The sequence below is a fragment of the Scyliorhinus torazame genome, chromosome 11, assembly GCF_047496885.1.
Source record: "Scyliorhinus torazame isolate Kashiwa2021f chromosome 11, sScyTor2.1, whole genome shotgun sequence".
Lineage (NCBI taxonomy): Eukaryota > Metazoa > Chordata > Chondrichthyes > Carcharhiniformes > Scyliorhinidae > Scyliorhinus > Scyliorhinus torazame.
This window is the reverse complement of record NC_092717.1, coordinates 216,065,715-216,086,855: the sequence shown is the minus strand read 5'-3', so window position 1 is coordinate 216,086,855 and position 21,141 is coordinate 216,065,715. Positions and strand designations below refer to the sequence as shown.

At 54.5% G+C, this 21,141-nt stretch overlaps 1 protein-coding gene across 4 annotated transcripts in view; it reads right to left on the bottom strand.

The window, feature by feature from the left end:
• The window catches only part of trpn1 (transient receptor potential cation channel, subfamily N, member 1), a 466,288-nt gene that overhangs the window by 8,196 nt on the left and 436,951 nt on the right, over positions 1 to 21,141 (bottom strand). For all 4 annotated transcript variants that reach the window (XM_072468296.1, XM_072468298.1, XM_072468299.1 and 1 more), the window contains 2 exons: positions 4,023 to 4,175; positions 376 to 486 (listed from right to left, as the gene is read on the bottom strand). In XM_072468296.1, coding sequence (XP_072324397.1) covers positions 376 to 486; positions 4,023 to 4,175 — 264 coding nt within the window. The remainder of the gene's footprint in view (positions 1 to 375; positions 487 to 4,022; positions 4,176 to 21,141) is intronic.

The window sequence follows — 21,141 nt, the reverse complement described above, 5'->3', positions numbered from 1 at the left end:
AAATTGTGAATGCCAATGCCCGATGGCAAAGACTGGGCAAGTCTTGCTCACAGCTGGCATCGCAAAGCAACAATTAGGCTATTGAAGACTGCTTTTCTTTGACCTGAGCATCGCCAATGTGACGAGGTGCCATTTCAAGTTCCACCCCACACTACGTGTCCCATTCCATTCTCAGTCAAGAAAAATGAATGCACATCAGCAACTTGGCACATTCTTATAACTGTGCTTAAAACACTGTTAAAAAGTTCCGTTATGCTTTAATTTTTTAGACCGCCTAAGTGGAGAGACCAGTCCGGATCTTAGTATATACCAAAAACGCGAAACGTTTTGTGTTCTTTGCTCCCTCATAATGAGATGAATTCTTTTCAAACATACCAGCATCCGTCTGCCCTTTCATTGTTAGGTAACGAAACACAACACTGTGCCAGTCGATAACATCTTCAATTTGCATCGGACCATTTTGTTGTGTGCCTCTTAAGAAACCACCTGTGAAGAGGCAACGTTGGAAGTCTGATTTACCAAATTCATACTTGGCTAAAATTAGAAATATTCTACCATCAGCATTTGGTTTTAAACTTTACACTATTACAAATATTTTAGATTTACGCTTCTGCTTCTGAATATTTTTTCTTGACTGCTCAGCCCCAGGCTTTTAAAATAGCCAGAAATGAAGCCAGGATCAGAAAAATGTCTCTTCCTTTGATTAACGTTGTGTTCACTGTTCTTTTGGCTTTCCTTGGCACTTTCCATATTTATATATTTCATCTTAATTGGGAAGGCTGTAACACGTCATTCACCTAAATGTTCCCTGGAATTTGGGTTCGGACAGCTAGATCCTGCTTTTAATGTATCCCTGGGTGGCAACAAGCATTTATGGATTTCTGCCTGATCATAATAAAAAGTGCAGCTAATTCTATCGGTGAAAATCTTTAGGAGAAACAAAATCTTGCAATCAAAAGGAAATATTCACTTGTGTGTGTCACACTGAAATAATAACCACCCATTAGCCAAATGCTGACATGAAGCACAGTTGCTTCACAACTCCAGGGTTCCAGGTTCGATTCCCGGCTTGGGTCATTGTCTGTGTGGAGACTGCGCGTTCCCCCCGTGTCTGCATGGGTTTCCTCCGGGTGCTCCGGTTTCCTCCCTCAGTCCAAAGATGTGCAGGTTAGGTGGATTGGTCATGCTAAATTGCCCTTAGTGTCCAAAAAGGTTAGGTGGGTTACGGTGGAGGTGTGGGCTTGGGTCGAGTGTCTTTCCAAGGGCCGGTGCAGACTCAATGGGCCGAATGGCCTCCTTCTGCATTGTAAATTCTATGGTCTATGAAAACAAGCATCTAAATGAAGCACATATACTAATAAAGGTGTGGTGGTTTTGGGGGGAGGGTTAGGGGAAGGGGGAGGGAGAGGCAAAATCCTAATACCCTGGGGTGGAAATTCTTCTTGGTGGGGATAAAATAGGCATTGTCAAATATGCCGTCTATTAGAGCCATAGAATTCCTACAGTGCAGAAGGAGGCCATTCGGCCCTTCAAGTCTACACCGAACCTCTGAAAAAGCACCCTACCTAAGCCCACTCCCCCTCCCTCACCCTTAACCCAATCTAGTCTGCACATCTTTGGACACGAAGGAGCAATTTAGCATAGCCATTCCACCTAACCTGCACATCTCTGGATTGTGGGAGGAAACCGGAGCACCCGGAGGAAACCCACACAGACACAGGGAGAAAGTGCAAATTCCACACAGTCACCCGAGGCCGGAATTGAACCCAGGTCCCTGGTGTTGTGAGGCAGCAGTGCTAACCACTGTGCCACCATGCCACCCCATTATTATTCTGCCTGACCTGGTTTTATCAATGACTTCAATCAAGGGAATGTCGACCATGTAACAGCCATCCAAAGTGATACTGGCCATTTAGATACACCAACGAATACAAGTCTTTACTCCCGACACTCATCTATTGTTACATTTGCATATTGAATGGGAATGAACTTACTCTGAAATCTCTCTCAGGTCAGTTTCTGTACACAGAGAACATAAGAATATAGCAACATAATAAATAAAAGAGTTATATGGACTCTAAACATCAACTCTGCTCCTCTCTCCATGGATGCAGCCAGATCTGCTAAGTCTCTCCAGCATTTTCTGTTTTGATTTCAGATTTCCAGCATCTCCAGCGTTTTGCTTTTATTTAAGGAATTGGAGTTTGAGTTTATGGCCTGTTGTGCTCTCTCCGCTATGACTGATCTTTGGATTCAACTCCACTTTCCTGCCATTTTCTCACATTTCCCTTGATTCCTGAGTGATCTTAGCTTAAATATCGTCACCAAAAGGTCCAACAAAACCATCTGGAGTGGAAAAATCCAAAGATTCGTTAGACTTTGAGTGAAGAAATTTTTCCTCATCTCAGTCCTAAATGATCATTTCCTTATCCTGAGACTATGTCCCTGTGTGCTATATTCCCCAAACAGCTGAAACAATCTCTCAACGTCTACTCTGTCAAGCCCCTTCAGAATCTTGTATGTCTTAATAAGATCACTTCTCATTCTTCGAAATTTCAAAGTGTATAGGTCCAACTTACTCAGCCTCGGTCACAGAAGGCAAAAGGTAGCAGTAGAAGGGTGTTTTTCTGAATGGAAGGTTGTAACTAGTAGTGTTCCGCAGGATTCGGTGCTGGGGCCTCTGTTGTTTGTAGTATACATCAACGATTATGGAGGAAAATGTAGCTGGTCTGATTAGTAAATTCGCGAATGACACCAAGGTTGGTGGAGTGGCAGATAGTGTTGAGGATTGTCAGAGGATACAGCAGGACACAGATAGGTTGGAGACTTGGGCAGAGAAATGGCAAGTGGAGTTTAATCCGGACAAATGTGAGGTAATGCATTTTGGTAGGTCTAGCATAGAGGGGGAATATACCGTAAATGGCAAAACTCTTAGGAATATAGAAAGTCAGAGAAATCTGGGCATACAGGTCCACAGATCTTTGAAAGTGGCAACACAAGTGAACAAGGTAGTTAAGAAAGCATTTGGAATACTTGCCTCCATTGGACGGGACATTGAGTATAAAAACAGTTGTATAGAACCTTGGTAAGGCCGCATTTGGAATATTGCGCACAATTCTGGTTGCTACATTACAAGGAGGATGTGGAATCTTTGGATAGGGTACAGAGGAGGTGAACCAGGATGTTGCCTGGTCTGGAGGGTGTTAGCTGTGCAGAGAGGCTGAATAGACACGGACTGTTTTCATTAGAACGGCGGAGTTTGAGGGACAATCTGATTGTGGTTTACAAGTTTATGAGAGGCATAGATAGAATGGATGGGCAGGCACTCTTTCCCAAGGGTGGATGGGTCAGTCACTAGGGGACATAGGGTTAAGGACATAAAGTTTAGAGGAGATGTGCGAGGCAGGTTTTTATACAGAGGGTGGTGAGTGCCTGGAACGTGTTTGCCAGGGGAGGTTGTGGAAGCAGACACATTAACTGCGTTCAAAAGGCATCTCAACAAATACATAGATAGGATGGGTATAGAGGGATTCGGCACGAGGAAATGCTGAGGGTTTTGGCCAAGGGTGGTATCATGGCCGGTACAGGCTGGAGGGTCGAAGGGCCTGTTCCTGTGCTGTATTGTTCTTAGTTCTCTTATCATAGGACAATCTCTCATTGCAGGAACCTTCACTGTACTGCCTCCAATGCAACTCTGTCTTCCCTTAAATATGGCGACCAAAATGGCATGTAGTACTCTCGGTGCGGTCCTAGCAAAGCTCTGAGCAACTGTAGCAAGACAAATTTATTCTAGTACTCCAATCCCCTTGTAATAAAGGCCAACATGTCATTTGCCTTTCTAATTGTTTTCTTTACCTGCTAACCTTTTGTCCCTCGTGTGATTAGATTCAAGTCCCTACAAACAACAAATTTACAAGTCTCATGCCTTTTTAAAAAAAGGTTTTGCTTTTGTATTCCTGCTACCAAAGTGAATAACCTCACACTATATAATCCACCTATAGAAAAGAAAATGCCTAACGTACCTTCGGGAGAGACTTGTGTTGATCTCTTTGAGGTGTTTCGTACCCAACCAACAGATGTATGTGCCAACATGTCGATAGAGCGTGTATCCGATATTGTGTCAAGATCATCTTCTTCATTCATCAACTCCCTGCCCTCTGTGGAGCACAGCTTACCTATGGTTTAAGACAATAAAACAAACACGTTATGGTCTTAAATTCAAAATTCCACCAGCTTGAAAATGGGGCTTGGCTAAATGTATTTAAGAAGGTTGGTATGGCGATTACTGTCAATGGGCAATAAAACAATACTTCTCTTGTCCTAAAATAATCACAGGAAATTAAATATAGGTCAGTTTGAATGGGAAGATGTGTTAATGTTTCAGATCAGTTGCATGAAACATTGGGCGGGATGCTCTGCCCCCGGGGCTGGGCCGGAGAATCCCTGTGACCGGCACGAATCGCGCCAAGCCGCCCCGACGCCGGGACATGATTCACTGCAGAGCAGAGAATCGGCGCCGGCGTGGTCGGCGCTGCACCGGTCGGGGGCCATTCTACGGCGCGGGATGGGCCGAGCGGCCGCAGCAAAATACCTGAGTCCCGCCGACGCCGTTCTAATCTGCTTTAAGCCGGTGGGACCTCGCCGTGGAAGGGTCCGGGGGCGGCCTGTGGGGGGGCAGAGGGGATCGACCCCGGGGGGGGGCCTCCATTGTGGCCTGACCCACGATCGGGGCCCACCGATCGGCGGGCCGGCTTCTCGGGCTGGGGGCCTCCTTTCATCCATGCCGGCCCCTTTAGCCCTACGCCATGTTCCATCGGGGCCGGCGCGGAGAAGGGAGCCACTGCGCATGCGCGCGTTGGCGCCGGTGCCACTGTACATTGGCGGACCCTGCGGCGCCGAGCCGACGTCGGGATCAACAGCTGGAGTGCTGTGGACCGCTCCAGTGCCGTGCTGGCCCACTGTAGGGGCCAGAACTGCTGATCCTGAGGCCGTGTTGAAGCCATCGAGAAACGCGACGGCGTTTCCGACGGCGTCAACGCTTAGCCTCAGGATCACAGAACCCCGCCCCAAATACCTGGAATATGAACTTTTTCTTTTTCAGGTGTTGGTTGAGCTCCAACACTCCGATTTATTGGCAGGTGGGTGAGAGACGTTGAATTTTACTGAACTCAATAGGGTTGGCATGGTGGCACAGTGGTTAGCACTGCTGCCTCACAATGTCAGGGGCCCGGATTCGATTCCAGCCTTGGGTGCCTGTCTGTCTGGAGTTTGAAAGTTCTCCCAGATCACTCTGTATCTCAGAATTCTGCAGACTCTCTCCATTTAAATAATGTGCTGTCTTTCTTGCTCTGGAGGGAGTGCAGTCAAGGTTTACCAGGCTGATTCCTAGGATGACGAGACTGTCACATGAGGAGAGACTAAGTCGGTTCGGATTATATTCATTCAGAGTTTAGATGAGTGAGAGAGGATCTCATAGAAACTTACAAAATTCTAACAGGATTATACAGGGTAGATTCACAAACAATGGGCTGGATTTTCCCAAAATGAGACTATGTCCCCACGCAGGTGTAAATACGGTGGAGTTTTACTCCCGCAAGTCTGATAAAAAAGTTGACCTATGAAGGAAATCAGCTATTTCTGATAGGTAAAAGGCCATTTTAATGTAAATATTAAAGCCCAGTCTTTAATACCCATTTTAAAATAAGGATTTCAGTTTTCATGACCTTAGGTCATGACAAAACACATAACTTAACAGAGGTACAAAGCTTGACACATTTACAAACTAGTTACCCCATGGTAGATCTCCACAATCTACTGTGTCCCCCCTGCTGTTTGCACTCGCGATTGAGCCATTGACCATCACGTAAAGAATTTCAGAGGTATGGAAAGGGATAGTGCCGGGGGGGATAGAGCATAGGGTGTCCTTATATGCCGATGACTTGTTATTATACTTGTCGGAACCGAGTCTGTCAATAGGGGGAATACTGGGGCTGCTTCGTGTGTTTGGGTCTTTCTCGGGGTTTAAATTAAATTTAGACAAGAGTGAATATTTTGTAGTGTCTTGGCCGGGGGTGGCGGCAGGGGTGCGGGGGCTGCCATTCCGTAAGGCAGGGACTCACTTTAGATACTTGGGGGTGCAGATTGCTTGGGATTGGGGGGCACCGTAGGTACAACATTTCTAGTTTGGTGGGGAGGGTGAAGGCTGATCTGGCAAGGTGGGAAGGTCTCCCTCTGTCACTGGCGGGTTGGGTACAGGTGGTTAAAATGAATGTGTTGCCGCGATTTCTGTTTACTTTCCAATGCCTGCCGATTTTCCTGCCAAAGGCATTTTTTAGAGAGATTGAAGGAATGATTACCTCATTCATATGGGGAGGGAAGGTGGCCAGAATAAGAAAGGTGCAGCTGCAGAAGGGATGGCAGGCAGGGGGTTTGGGTCTTCCGAACCTGATGTATTACGACTGGGCGGCGAATGTGGAGAAGGTACGGAGCTGGGTCAGAGGGGTTGACTCCCAGTGGGTCAGAATGGAGGAGAGTTTGTGTAGGGGATTGAAGGCGCTAACAACAGCGTCGCTCCCGATAGCCCCGGGGAAATACTCAGGGAGTCGGGTAATAATAGCTTCATTGAGAATTTGGAGGCAGTTTCGCCAACACTTCGGGTTGGGGGCAGGGTCAAGGGAAATGCCGATTCGGGGGAACCATAGATTTGAGCCAGGGAAGTGGGATGGAAATTTTCGGAGATGGGAGGAGAAAGGAATTAGGACACTAACAGATTTGTTTCTTGGATTGAAGGAGCTGGTAGCGAAATATGGGCTGGAGCAGGGGGAAATATTTATATACATGCAGGTTCGAGACTTTGCCAGAAAGGAGCTGCAGAGCTTTCCGGTAGAGTCGGATTCCACATTGCTGGAGGAGGTGCTGACGACAGGGGGACTGGAGAAGGGGATCGTGGCAGTGGTTTACCGGGCTATTTTGGAAGAGGAGAAGGCACCCGGGATGCCTTGGAAGGGATCAAGGCAAAATGGGAGGAAGAGTTGGGAGCGGGTATGGAGGAGGGGTTCTGGTGTGAGGTGCACCGGAGGGTGAACACCTCCACCTCGTATGCGAGTTGGGCTGATACAGCTGAAGGTGGTGTATAGAGCACACCTCACTAGGGCGAGGGTGAGCCGGTTCTTTGAGGGGGGTAGAAGTTGCGGGGGGGGGCGTACACAAACAACGTTCATATGTATGTGTCCTGTCTAAAGCAAGGAGATTACTGGAAAGTGGTTTTTAGGGTAATCTCTAAAGTGGTGCACATGGAACTGGACCCGGGCCCTCGGGAGGCCATATTCGGGGTGTCGGACCTGCTGGGGTTGGAAACGGACGCGGACGCAGATGGTGTAGCCTTCGCCTCGTTAATCGCCCAAAGGCGCATCCTCTCCACCCTGTGCCCTGGCGTGTCGGGGGGACCTGCTGGAATTCTTGACTCTTGAGGTCAAATTTGAACTGAGGGGAAGGATGGAGGGGTTCAACAATTCATTGATGTTATTCGTTATGCACTTTCGAGAATTGGATTACATCGAGCATTGGGGAGGGGGTTGGGAGAGCTGGGGGGAGGGGGACTGTCTGTGGTAATGGTGACTATGGGTGATTCCTGATTCCTTTTTATTATTTGTTTATGTTAACATGCGGGCTAATGTTTGGGGGTTTGGCGGGAGGATGGGATTGTTGTTATTGATATGGAGATTGACACTGCATTCGTTACTGATTATTGTTTCTTGTTGGTGGGTGTAAATTTGGGAGAAAATCTGTAAAAGGAAGAGAATAAAAATATTAAAACAAAAGTTGAGCTAATTCAATGCCCTGCAGGGGGCTAATCAGGGACCCGGAGTGCTTCTCGCAGCTTTAGCTGCAGATACGGGCCCCCGCACTTCCGGTTTGGAGTCTGCGCATGCGCACAGCGGCGGCCTCCGGCGGCCGCGCCGAGCTCCACTGCTGGACTCGGACCGCTGAGCCACACCGAGAAGTGAGACCACCAATCGGCCGCGGGCCCGAGCATCCCACCCCGCAGATCTACTCCCCGGCCAACTATAAGGCCCCTCCGCCCTCCGATCCCCCGCCCCCGACCATGGCAGCCGCAGACTGAGTCCGCAGCCACCACGCCAGCATCCCGACCGCTGGCAACTCGGCCGCTCGGGAGCAGCGGTTTGCTGGGCGGGCCTCTGTCAATGGGCCCCGGCCGCACAATGTACTCCGCGGTCAGGCCGATTTCCGTGGCCCGGAAAATCGCCGGACCGGCGCCGGGCCCGATTACGGCGTGAAAGTGGATTCTCCGCCCCCTGCGTCGGCCGCGATTTTGGCGCGGGGCTGCGGAGAATCCAGCCCAATGTTCCCGATGGTAGGAGAGTCCAGAACTAGCTTGAGGGTAAGGGGTAAACCTTTTAGGACTGAGGTGAGGAGAATTTCTTAAACCAGAGAGATGAATCTGTGGAATTCAATACCACAGAAAGTAGTTGAGGACAAAAGATTGTGTAATTTCAAGAAGGAGTTAGATATAGTTCTTGGGGCTAAAGGGATCAAGGGATATGGAGGAAAGTGGGATCAGGGTATTGAACTTGATGATTCGCCATGGTCATAATGAATGGCGGATCGGGCTCAAAGAGCTGAATGGCCTCCTCCTGCTTCTATTTTCTATGTTTCTGTGTTTCCTGCCAAACTTGAAAACTTCTTATTTTCCCACATTAAACTCCATCTGCCAGTTTTTTCCCATTCACTTAATCTGTCCATGTCCCTTTGCAGAATCCTTATGCCCTTTTCACAATTTACTTTTCTATCTAAATTTGTGTCATCAGCAAATCTGGGAACCATGCATTTGGTCCCTTGATTTAAGTCATTAATATAAACTGTAAATAGTTGAGGCCGCATTATTGATCCATCTGGCACTCTACCTGTCACATCTTGCCAACTCCAATTGCTAGCCAATCTTCTATCCATGCAAATATGTTATCCCCTACACCATCATCTCTTATTTTGCATCGTGACCTTTGATGTGGCACCTTGTCAAATGCCTTTTGGGAATCTAAGTAAAGCACCTCCACAGGTTCTCCTTTATCCATGTTGCTTATTACTTCAAAGAATTCCAATAAATTACTCTAGCATTATTTCTCTTTCACAAGCCACCTTGACTCTACTTGATTACTTAAGTGCCCCACAATACCCTCCTTAATAATAGATTCCAGCAATGTCCCTGTGACAAGCTAACTGGCGTGTGGTTTCCTTGCTGGCAGGGTGATTATTTATTGCTCCTCCCTAATTTCCCTTGAGAAGGTGGTGGTGAACTGACCTTTTCAACCTCTTATGACATCTGCTCATTAATAAAGGTATGGAATGTGTGAAAAAAAAAAAGGGACAATCTAGCAAAATCCAGAAAAATTGAGTTACAATCAATGGTGCAAAAACCTAGCTCCTAACAATTAATGACTCTGACAAAGAAATACGCTGCAAAGGTGAATGACATCATAAAATCTGCACTTGCTTTTTTTTTGCTCTTTGAGGAGATGCTGCATTGTTGACAAGGTCACTGCACTGAGATTATGTTTTCATTCCATATTTTATTGAATTCAAATTCCATCAGTTGTCCTGGTGGGATTTGAACCCACATCCCCCACAGCACTGGCCTGGGTTTCAAGCTTATTAGTTATTACCCCGACACCACCAACTTCCCCTCCCCAGCAATGGCTGTGAAACTGTCACCCATTGTTGTAAAAACCCATTTGGTCCACTATTAATCTTTAGGAGAGGAGAATTGCCGTCCAGACCCACAGCGATGTGGTTGACTCGCATCTGCCCCGTCATATGGCCTAGCAAGCCACTCAATTCAGGGGCAATTAAGGCGGGGCAACAAATCCTGGCCTGGTCAGTGATGCCCACTGTGGTGAACCACTGTATTATGGGATGTAAGGTAGGACCTGCACCAGGTGTTCACCGGTAGCCCCTGCCGGCTGGCTCCGCCCACAGAGACCTGTATAAATATGCGTGACCTCCAGTGCCCTGCCATTTCGCCAGCTGCAGCAGGAGGCCACGCATCTGACTGCAATAAAGCCTCAGTTGTACCCAACTTTAGTCTTTGTGCAATTGATTGCGCATCAATTTATTGCAGTCAGATTTTTCCACAGAATGGATATCAGAATTAAGCCCGATCGCCTGCAGCTGGATCCACACTCGCCCGATGCCAGAAAAGACTTTAATCACTGGCCAGCCTGTTTTGAGGCCTACATCAACGCTGCGAACCCCGCGCCAACGGAGGCTCAGAAGATAAACGTCCTGTACTCCAGACTGAGCTCCAGCGTGTTCCCGTTGATCCAAGACGCCTCGAATTAAGTGAAAGCAATGGCACTCCTTAAAGAACACTATGCTCAGAAGGCGAACACGCTCTTCGCCAGGCATGTACTCGCCACCCGCTCGCAACTACCTGGTGAGTCCATCGAAGACTTCTGGCGCGCCCTAATTCCACTCGTCCAGGACTGTGACTGTCATGCCGTTACGGCCGCTGAACACGCTAATCTCCTCATGCGCGATGCTTTCGTGACGGGGATTTCAGACCGCATCCGAGAACGATTACTGGAAGGGGCCACGGTCAGCAGAAGCACCCCCGCCAACACTGCCTGGCCCGCACTGCCGTTTGTCAATTCTGCAGTAGGAAGGGCCACTTCGGGGCTGTGTGCCAGGCCTGCGCAGTCGCTGCGATCGCGCCCGCTATCGCCCCCTCCCCATGCCAAACGCACAATGGGAGCCGCCATCTTCTCCTCCTGGGGCCATGTGCGACCAATGGGCGCCGCCATCTTGTCCTCCTTCGGCCATGGGCGCAGCCATCTTGTCCGGACCCCGCAATGTGCACACCATGGGCACCACCACTTTGTTCTCCACAGGGTCTCCGGACATCCCGAGATCGGAACCGCACACGCTCGCCACCCGAAACATCTAACGACTACCCACAGCTCGCTTTGATGACGCTGGACCAATCTCGCCCGCACAACCTGGCCACCGTGTCAACGACGGTGAAAATCAACGGCCACGCGACCACGTGCCTGCTGGACTCCGGGAGTACCGGAAGCTTTGTTCACCCAGATACGGTAAGGCGCTGCTCCCTCGCGGTCCACCCTGCCAATCAAAGGATCTCCCTAGCCTCCGGATCGCACTCCGTCCCGATCCGAGGTTTCAGTACAGTCACCCTCACTGTCCAGGGCGTAGAATTTAGTAACTTCCGCCTCTAAGTCCTTCCTAATCTCTGCACTGCACTCTTGTTGGGCCTGGACTTCCAGTGCAACCTCCAGAGCCTCAGCCTCAAATTCGGCGGGCCCTTACCCCCCGTTACAGTTTGCGGCCTCACGACCCTCAAGGTCGACCCCCCCCTCCCTCTTTGCCAATCTAACTGCGGATTGCAAGCCCGTCGTTACCAAGAGCAGATGATACAGCACCCAGGACAAGACTTTCATCAGGTCCGAAGTCCAGCGGCTGCTTAAGGAGGGTATTATCGAGGCCAGCAACAGCCCTGGAGAGCCCAAGTGGTAGTGGTTAAAACTGAGGAGAAACACAGGATGGTCGTGGACTACAGCCAGACCATCAATCGGTACACGCAGCTCGACGCGTACCCACTCCCACGTATATCTGCTATGGTCAATCAGATTGCGCAGTACCGGGTCTTCTCAACAATTGACCTGAAATCCGCCTACCACCAGCTCCCCATCCGGAAGTCGGACCGGCCATACACGGCCTTCGAGGCGGACGGTCGGCTCTATCACTTCCTTAGGGTCCCTTTCGGCGTCACAAACGGGGTCTCGGTCTTCCAAAGGGAAATGGGCCGAATGGTCGACCAGTACGGTTTGCGGGCCACCTTTCCGTACTTAGATAATGTCACCATCTGCAGCCATGACCAGCAGGACCATAATGCCAACCTTGATAAATTCCTCCGCACTGCCACTCTTCTCAACCTGACCTATAACAAAGAGAAGTGTGTGTTCAGCACGACCCGGTTAGCCATTCTCGGCTACGTAGTCCAAAACGGACTTCTCGGGCCCGAGCCCAACCTTATGCGCCCCCTCATGGAGCTCCCCCTCCCCCACTGCCCCAAGGTCCTCAAACGCTGCCTTGGGTTCTCTTCCTACTACGCCTAGTGGGTCTCAAATGCGGACAAGGCTCTCCCACTCATTCAGTCCACCCAATTCCCTCTCGCGGCCGAGGCACAACATGCTTTTGCCCGCATCAGAGCAGACATCGCCAAGGCCGGGATGTGCGCAGTGGACGAGTCACTGCCTTTTCAAGTAGAAAGCGATGCTTCAGACGTCGCCCTTGCCGCCACCCTAAACCAGACAGGCAGACCCGTGGCATTCTTTTCCCGCACCCTTATGCCTCTGAAATTAGACACTCATCCATCGAAATGGAGGCCCAAGCTATCGTTGAAGCTGTGCGGCATTGGAGGCATTACCTGGCCGGTAAGAGATTCACTCTCCTTATGGACCAACGGTCGGTAACCTTCACGTTCAATAACACACAGCGGGGTAAGATCAAAAATGATAAAATCTTGCGGTGGAGAATCGAGCTCTCGACCTATAATTACGAGATTTTTTATTGCCCCGGTAAACTCAACGAGCCCCCAGACGCCCTCTCCCGAGGTACATGTACCAGCGCACAAGTAGAGCAACTCCGGGCCCTACACGACAGCCTTTGTCACCCGGGGTTCACTCGATTGTACCATCTGGTCAAAGCTCGCAATCTGCCCTACTCCGTCGAGGAAGTAAGGACAGTCACCAGGGACTGCTAGGTCTGTGCGGAGTGCAAGCTGCACATCTACCGGCCGGACCGTGCGCGCCTGGTGAAGGCTTCCCGCCCCTTTGAACGCCTCAGCGTGGATTTCAAAGGGCCCCTCCCCTCCACCGACCATAACACGTACATTCTCAGTGTGGTCGATGACTACTCCAGATTCCCCTTTGCCATCCCATGCCCCGATATGACATCTGCCACCGTCATCAAGGCCCTCAACACCATCTTCGCTCTGTTTGGGTTTCCCCGCCTATATCCACAGTGACAGGGGATCCTCATTCATGAGCGATTAGCTGTGTCTGTTCCTGCTCAGCAGGAGTATCACCTCCAGCAGGACGACCACCTACAACCCCCGGGGAAACGGGCAAGTAGAACGGGAGAATGGGACAGTTTGGAGGGCCGTCCAGCTGGTCCTCCGGTCCAGGAACCTCCAAGCCTCTCGCTGGCAGGAGGTCCTCCCTGATGCTCTACACTCCATCCTGTCACTATTGTGCACCGCCACTAATAACACACCACATGAACGTGCTTTTACCTTCCCCAGGAAATCCACATCCGGGGTGTCGCTCCCGACTTGTCTCGCAGCTCCAGGACCGGTCCTTCTCCATAGGCACGTCCAACTCCACAAGGCGGACCCCTTGGTCGACAGGGTTCACCTGCTCCACGCCAACCCTCAATATGCCTACGTTGAGTTCCCCGACGGCCGGCAAGATACTGTCTCACTCAGGGACCTGGCACCGACAGGTTCCACCCCAACACACTCCCCCACCCATGCGCCCCTCCCACCGTGCCGCCAACACTGACCCCACCAGACCAACCCCTCCCCCCCCCTTCCCGCACAAGAGGACGAAGATGATTTTGGCACGCTCCCGGAGTTCCACGATGTCTGGCCAGCATCAGCACCGCCACCACTGCCATCGGTGTCACCTCCACCACCGCCAGCACCGACTTCGCCCCCACCGTTACGCCGCTCCCAACGAAGCACCAAAGCACCGGATCGGTTGAACCTTTGACGGACTCCGGACCGTCAACATGGACTTTTCTTATTTTCTTCCTTGTTTTCCCCATTCTTAACACTGTACATAATTGCACTATTTGTATATAGTTTCACATCACCCCCGCCGGACTCATTTTTAACAGGAGGCGAATGTGGTGAATCACTATTATGGGATGTAAGGTAGGACCTGCACTACAGGTTCGCCGGTAGCCCCTGCCGACTGGCTCCGCCCACTAAGATCTGTATAAATATGCGTGACCTCCAGTGCCCTGCCATTTTGCCAGCTGCAGCAGGAGGCCACGCATCTGACTGCAATAAAGCCACAGTTGTACCCTATCTGCGTCTTTGTGCAATTGATCGCGCATCACCCACATCTCATGTAAGAATAAAAAATATTTGTTGAATTCAGATTCCATCAGCTGCTGAGTGAACCCATGACCTGAGGGCTTTAGCCTAAATGTCTAGAATACAAGTCCAGCGACATTACTGCACCACTACATCACTGATCCCCACCTCCCACACCACCACTGGTTGTGCAGTTATCGGCAACATGGCGGTGCAACATTAAAAAGCTCTGATGTGGAGATGCTGCCGTTGGACTGGGGTGAGCACAGTAAGAAATATTACAACACCAGGTTAAAGTCCAACAGGTTTGTTTCAAATCACTAGCTTTCGGAGCACTGCTCCTTCCTCAGGTGAAAATGAAAAAGCTCGTCAGCCTCCATTGTGGAAATTGACAATGGCTCTGATATCAGATGAATGAATCAAAGTGGAGCATTAGATATAGCGGTCAGGATGAATTTGTACATTGGCCACATTCTGAGCATGCTTGACATAGGAATCCTATGCACACATGGAAATGGAAGCCAGGAAGCGAAAAGAGTTGGAGGAACAACACAACAACAATCGACGCTGCACTGGCGAACGATGTGAGCGAGAGGGGAATGTACCAAGTCACAACTTAATAACATCGATCGGTTACTTCGATGGCAAACGAAGAATGATGATGGCGATGGGGAGGAAGTTCGGTGTTTGAGAATGTGTGCAGGGTAAAACAAAATTAAAACTGCTGAGGTGGAAAATCACATCAGCTCATCGTTCATCATGGCCTGTGACAGCCGATACATGTAGAATCAGGGGCGTCATTCTCCGACCCCCCGCCGGGTCGGAGAATGGCCGTTGGCCGCCGTGAATCCCGCCCCCGCCCCCGCCGAAGTCTCCGAAGGGAGAAAAGTCGGCGGGGCGTTAATGGCGCCGCTGCTGCGGAGAATGTCACGGGTCTGCGCAAGGCAGCCGATTTTCGGCCTGCCGATATTCTCCCTCCCGGATGGGCCGAAGTCCCGTCGACGTGATGACCGTTCACGTCGACGTGAATCAAACCTCCTTTTCATCGGCGTGACCCGGTGCTCCAGGCTCACGCCGATCAGCGAGGAGGTGAGTGACGGCCTGGGGGGTTGGCTCTGGGCAGGAAATGGCGTGGCCGCAGACTGATTGCGTGAGGAGAGGTGTGTCTCGGCTTGTGTGTGTGTGTGTGTGGCGGGGGCGGTGGTTAGAGTAGGCTGGGCTCCGGGGGAGTGCCGGGAGGGGGTCCGTGCTGGGGTGGAGGTTGGGGGGGGTCCGTGCCGGGGTGGAGGTTGTGGGTTGGGGAGGGGGTCCGTGCCGGGGTGGAGGTTGGGGGGGGGGGGGTCCGTGCTGGGGTGGAGGTTGGGGAGGGGGTCCGTGCTGGGGTGGAGGTTGGGGGGGGTCCGTGCCGGGGTGGAGGTTGGGGGTTGGGGGAGGGGTCCGTGCTGGGGTGGAGGTTGGGGGTTGGGGAGGGGGTCCGTGCCGGGGTGGAGGTTGGGGAGGGGGTCCGTGCCGGGGTGGAGGTTGGGGGGGGGTCCGTGCCGGGGTGGAGGTTGGGGGTTGGGGGGGGTCCGTGCTGGGGTGGAGGTTGGGGAGGGGGTCCGTGCCGGGGTGGGTGATGGGAGGGCAAATGAGTTGGTCCACCTGGCCAGGTGCCAGCCTCCAACAGTTGGACCCATGCGGTCCATGCCACCTGGCTGGGGGGAGGAGGGGATATGGGCAATGATGACATGTCGTCATTCCCCTCCCCCCCACCAGGCCGTCATGTTTTCAGACCATCCAGCGATGTTGGCCGCCGTGGTGGCAGCCGCTCATGTCTATGTTGCCCTGGATGAGGAGGAGGAGGAGGAGGAGGAGGAGGAGCGTGCCAGAGAGGCGGCGCAGGCTGCCGCAGAGGGGCAGGCGGCAGCCGCCCAGGCTGGAGGGACACCTGACCGACAGGACGAGGAGGGGGAGGAGGACGTCGCGGCCCCACGGCAACGGAGGCACCCGAGGGCGCCCCGTGTGTACCGGCCCCGGCAGTCATACCAGGACCTCACGGGCCGGGAATGCAGGAGGAGACTCCGGATGAGCCGGGAAACCGTGGCACACATCTGCCACCTGCTGGCACACCTGTCACCGCGTGGCACTGGCGGGGGACACCCTCTCCCCATGTCCGTCAAGGTTACGGTGGCCCTGAACTTTTATGCAATGGGGTCATTCCAGGCACCGAGTGGGGACCTGTCCGGCATATCGCAGACATCGGTGCATCGGTGCATCCGGGCAGTGACAGATGCCCTTTATGCCATGGCGCACCGCTACATCCGCTTCCCCGTGGACCGGGCCAGCCAAGATGCCCGGGCCGTGGGCTTCTCTGCCGTTGCCGGGTTCCCCATGGTCCAGGGCGCGATCGATGGGATGCACGTCGCCGTGCGGCCACCTGCAGAGAACAGGGCCGTGTTCACTAATAGGAAGGGGACCTATTCAATGAACGTACAGGTGGTCTGCGACCACCGCATGATGATCCTGCACGTCTGCGCCCGTCACCCAGGCAGTGTACACGACTCATTCGTGTTGTCGAGGTCATCCATCCCCGGCATGTACGAGGGACGACATCCCCGGCTGAGGGGCTGGTTGCTGGGCGACAGGGGCTACCCATTGCCATCGTGGCTGATGACGCCTATACGGAGGCCACGCAATGAGGCGGAGAACTGCTACAATGATGCCCATGTAGCGACAAGGGGAGTGATCGAGAGGTGCTTTGGCGTGCTGAAGATGCGTTTCAGGTGCCTGGACCTCTCTGGGGGCGCCCTCCAGTATCGGTCAGATAGGGTCGGCCGCATCATTGTGGTGTGCTGCGTCCTGCACAACATAGCCCAGCAGAGGGGCGATGTGCCGCAGGCAGAGGAGGGCGGAGTGGAGGAGCAGCAGGAAGAGGCGCAGTCCTCCCCAGATGAGGGGGATGGGGGCAATGGTCAGGGCAGACGGGCTAGACACGGGCGGGTGGCTGTCCACCGTTACTGGCTGGCCCAGCGGGCACGGGACAGACTGATGGACGCCCGCTTCACTGACTAGGTGGGCGTGGGAATCGGGTAGTATGGCCACAGACCGTACACCATGACAACAGCCGACCACCCACACCCCCCACCCATCCACCCACCCAGCACCCTCACCCCCCTCCCCAACCCCACACACCCCACCCGCATGCACACCACCCCCCCCCCCCCCCCCAATTGCCGATCCACCGGCGGCACAACGGGCCGGGCTCACCCAGTTGCGGGTGGACGCGTGTCTATCGCAGGCCATGGAGGATGATGACAACCCGCCTCCGATGAGCTCCTGGCTCTATATCGTTGGACCATGTCTGACCCATGACCACAGTACCACCATCCACCCGGACCATCCCTGCATGCGGCTGTGACACTGCAGCGCACGGTCCCGTCCTCTGCCCGGGGGATGTTGATGGCGGCCCAGGGGGAAGGGGGCAGACTCACCTGGGGCTGAGGTAAGACCACCCGTCACACACACACTTGCGCTCAACGTACATGACACGCCCGCACACTTTGGACAGAGCACAAAGGCAGCTTCGGTAGGTGTAACATTGACTTTAATAACCAAAGGAGTTCATGCACGTGCCCTAGCCCCTAAAACTCATCTGTGCCCTGCACCCGTGCCAACTTACTCAGTGTCTAATTGTTTGGCCTTACGGGCCCTTTGACTACGTCTACGTGGTTCCCCAGATGGTACAGCAGGACTGGAGGTGGACTCCTGTGATTCCTGCCCTCTGACACTGGATCCCTTTGGCGGCCGTTTCCTGGGGCGTCCTGGCCTAGATGGGCCAGGCTGCGGCCCGGGCGACTGGGATGGCGAGCTGCCAGCCTGTCCTGCCCGTTGCCCACCCGATGCACCTGGGACGGAAGGAGGGGAGTCCGAGGTGTCGCGGTGTACCGGGACCTCCCCTACAGAGGGAGCCGGGACGGACCACACCACCTCCTCCTCCCTCGGGGTGCCCGATGGCCCCCAGGCCTCTACATGGGTGGGGGATGCGAACGGACTGGCCATCCGACGCGCCCCCGACATCTGGCGCTGCCAGTCCTGGAGGCCCGTGCTGGTATCGACAGGGGTCTGCAGGTTTGCAGCCATGGAGCCCAGGGGGTTGTTGAACCCTGTCTGTGACAGTGCGACGCCGGCTCGCACATGGCCACTGGCGCCGATGCCCTCAGCGATGGCCTGCTGAGACTGGGCCATGGCCTGCAGAGACTGGGCCATGGCCTGCAGAGACTGGGCTATGGCCTGCTGAGACTGGGCTATGGCCTGCTGAGACTGGGCCATGGCCTGCTGAGACTGGGCCATGGCCTGCTGAGACTGGGCTATGGCGTTGAGCGCCTCTGCCATCTGGCGCTGGCACTGGCTCATGGCCTCCTGTGAGAGGGCAGCCATTTCCTGGGCCACAGACGCCGCCTGCACGGAAGGCCCCAGGCCTCGCAAACCGTTCCCCATGTCTGACACCGTCGCACCCATTGCCTCCACCGCGGACGCCACCCGTGCGGTGTCAGCCTGGGTGGCACGCATGACCGGGACCACTCCCAGCTCCAGGACGCGGGTGGACTCCTCCACCTGCGACCGCAGCCGCCGCAAGCCACCCGTCACCCTATTCGCTCGTCTCCGTGTCGGTGGTTGCATCGGATCTATGTGTGGGTGTGGTAACTGCAGGAACCCGGGATCCACCTGGGCGGCAGATGTTCGCTTGGCCTGGGCTGCCCTCCGACCGCCCGGTCCCTCTGCTGCTCCTACCTCCACCTGCTGTACCGGGACGGCTGTGTTGTGCGCACCAGTGAGTGTACCAGACGCCTCATCACTAAAGTGCCCAACCGTGGTGAGTGTTTCTGCGATGGTGGAGGGTGTTGGTGACAGCAGTGGCGTTGTGTCGTGCTCTTCGTCCCACTCTGAGTCCATGGCACTTTGGGGTGGGGGTTCGTCTCCACCCATCCACTCTGAGTCACTGTCCGGTATTTTGTCTTCCCGGGTAGGGGTGTCCTGGGTAGTGCTGTCCCGGGTAGTGCTGTCCCGGGTAGTGCTGTCCCGGGTAGGGGTGTCCTGGGTAGTGGTGTCCCGGGTAGGGGTGTCCTGGGTAGTGGTGTCCCGGGTAGGGGTGTCCTGGATAGTGGTGTCCTGGGTAGTGGTGTCCTGGCTCGGATGTGACGGGGGCCTGTGGCTGCCCCCCTCATCGCTGGGTGGTCGCTCCCGCACGTGACGGGGGTGTCGTCTCCCTGTTGCTCCAGGTCTCTCCGTCTCCCGTGGTGTGCGAGGGGCATCCTGCGGGCGTCGCATGCTGGAGGGTCCGGGTCTCTCCGTCTCCCGTGGTCTCCGAGGGGCATCCTGCGGGCGTCGCATGCTGGAGTGTGCGGGTCTCTCCGTCTCCTGTGGTCTCCGAGGGGCATCCTGCGGGCGTCGCATGCTGGAGGGTCCGGGTCTCTCCGTCTCCCGTGGTCTCCGAGGGGCATCCTGCGGGCGTCGCATGCTGGAGTGTGCGGGTCTCTCCGTCTCCCGTGGCCTCCAAGGGGCATCCTGCGGGCGGTGTGCATCTGCGGGGATGGGTGCCTGGACGTTTGGTCCTGCGATACACAATGAAGCATGCATGGTTAGACATCAGGCAGTGATCAGGTGATACGGGGGAGGGGGATATAGGGGAGGGGGGATATGGGGACGGGCTGTTGGTGGCTCACTTGCTCGTGGGGCCCCGACCTCTGCATCAGCAACCTCCCGGTCCTCAGGTCCGCCAGCCAGTTCCAGGGCCCTTTCCTCGTGTACGGTCAGTGGCCTCTCATCAGCGGGCCCTCCTCCAGTCCTCACATGCTCCCTATTGTTGTGTGCGCGCTTCTCCTGTGGGGGGGGGGGGGTGGTGGTGGCAGGGGTAAAAGGCAACAGTGTTAGGCAGGTATATGAATGCACGCCATCGGTTGCGCGTGCATTGCAGAGGTTAAGGTTAGGGCTGGATTCACTTGGGGATATGGGGGAGGGGGGATATGGGGGAGGGGGGATATGGGGGAGGCGGGATATGGGGGATATGGGGGAGGGGGGGATATGGGGGAGGGGGGATATGGGGAGGGGGGATATGGGGGAGGGGGGATATGGGGGAGATGGGGGAGGGGGGATATGGGCAGGGGGGTATGGGGAGGGGGGATATGGAGGAGGGGGATATGGGGGAGGGGGGGATATGGGGGATATGGGGGAGGGGGGATATGGGGGAGGGGGGATATGGGGAGGGGGGATATGGGGGATATGGGGGAGGGGGGATATGGGGGAGGGGGAGATATGGGGAGGGGGGTATGGGGGAGGGGGGATATGGGGGAGGGGGGATATGGGGAGGGGGAATATGGGGAGGGGGGATATGGGGGAGGGGGGATATGGGGGAGGGGGGATATGGGAGGGGGGATATGGGGGGGGGATATGGGGGATATGGGGGAGGGGGGATATGGGGGAGGGGGGATATAGGGGAGGGGGGGATATGGGGGAGGGGGGATATGGGGAGGGGGGGATATGGGGGATATGGGGGAGGCTCACCCTGCCTGCTCTGACGAGGTCGTTCACCTTCTTGTGGCACTGGGTGCCTGTCCGTGGTGTTAGGGCCACAGCGGTGACGGCCTCTGCCACTTCCCTCCACAGACGCCGGCTGTGGCGTGGGGCAACTCTGCGGCCGTGCCCGGGATACAGGGCGTCCCTCCTCTGCTCCACCGCATCCAGGAGCGCCTCCACATCGCGTGACTCGAACCTCGGGGCTGAGCGACGGCCAGCCATCCAGTCGGGTGTTGCGGTCGGGTGTTCCGGTCGGGTGGGGGGGAGCTGCGCGGCCTTATGAGCCGTCACGCCGTGCAGCGCGTATGACGCTGCACGGCGTGAACCATTGTGCAAGCGCGGATCCCGTCACGTCGCTGCTAGCCCATTTCGGGCCGGAGACTATCGTCCCATTTTTATGACGTGACGCAAGTGGGATTTGCGCCGTTTTTTGCGCCGATCGGCAGACTTTCCGC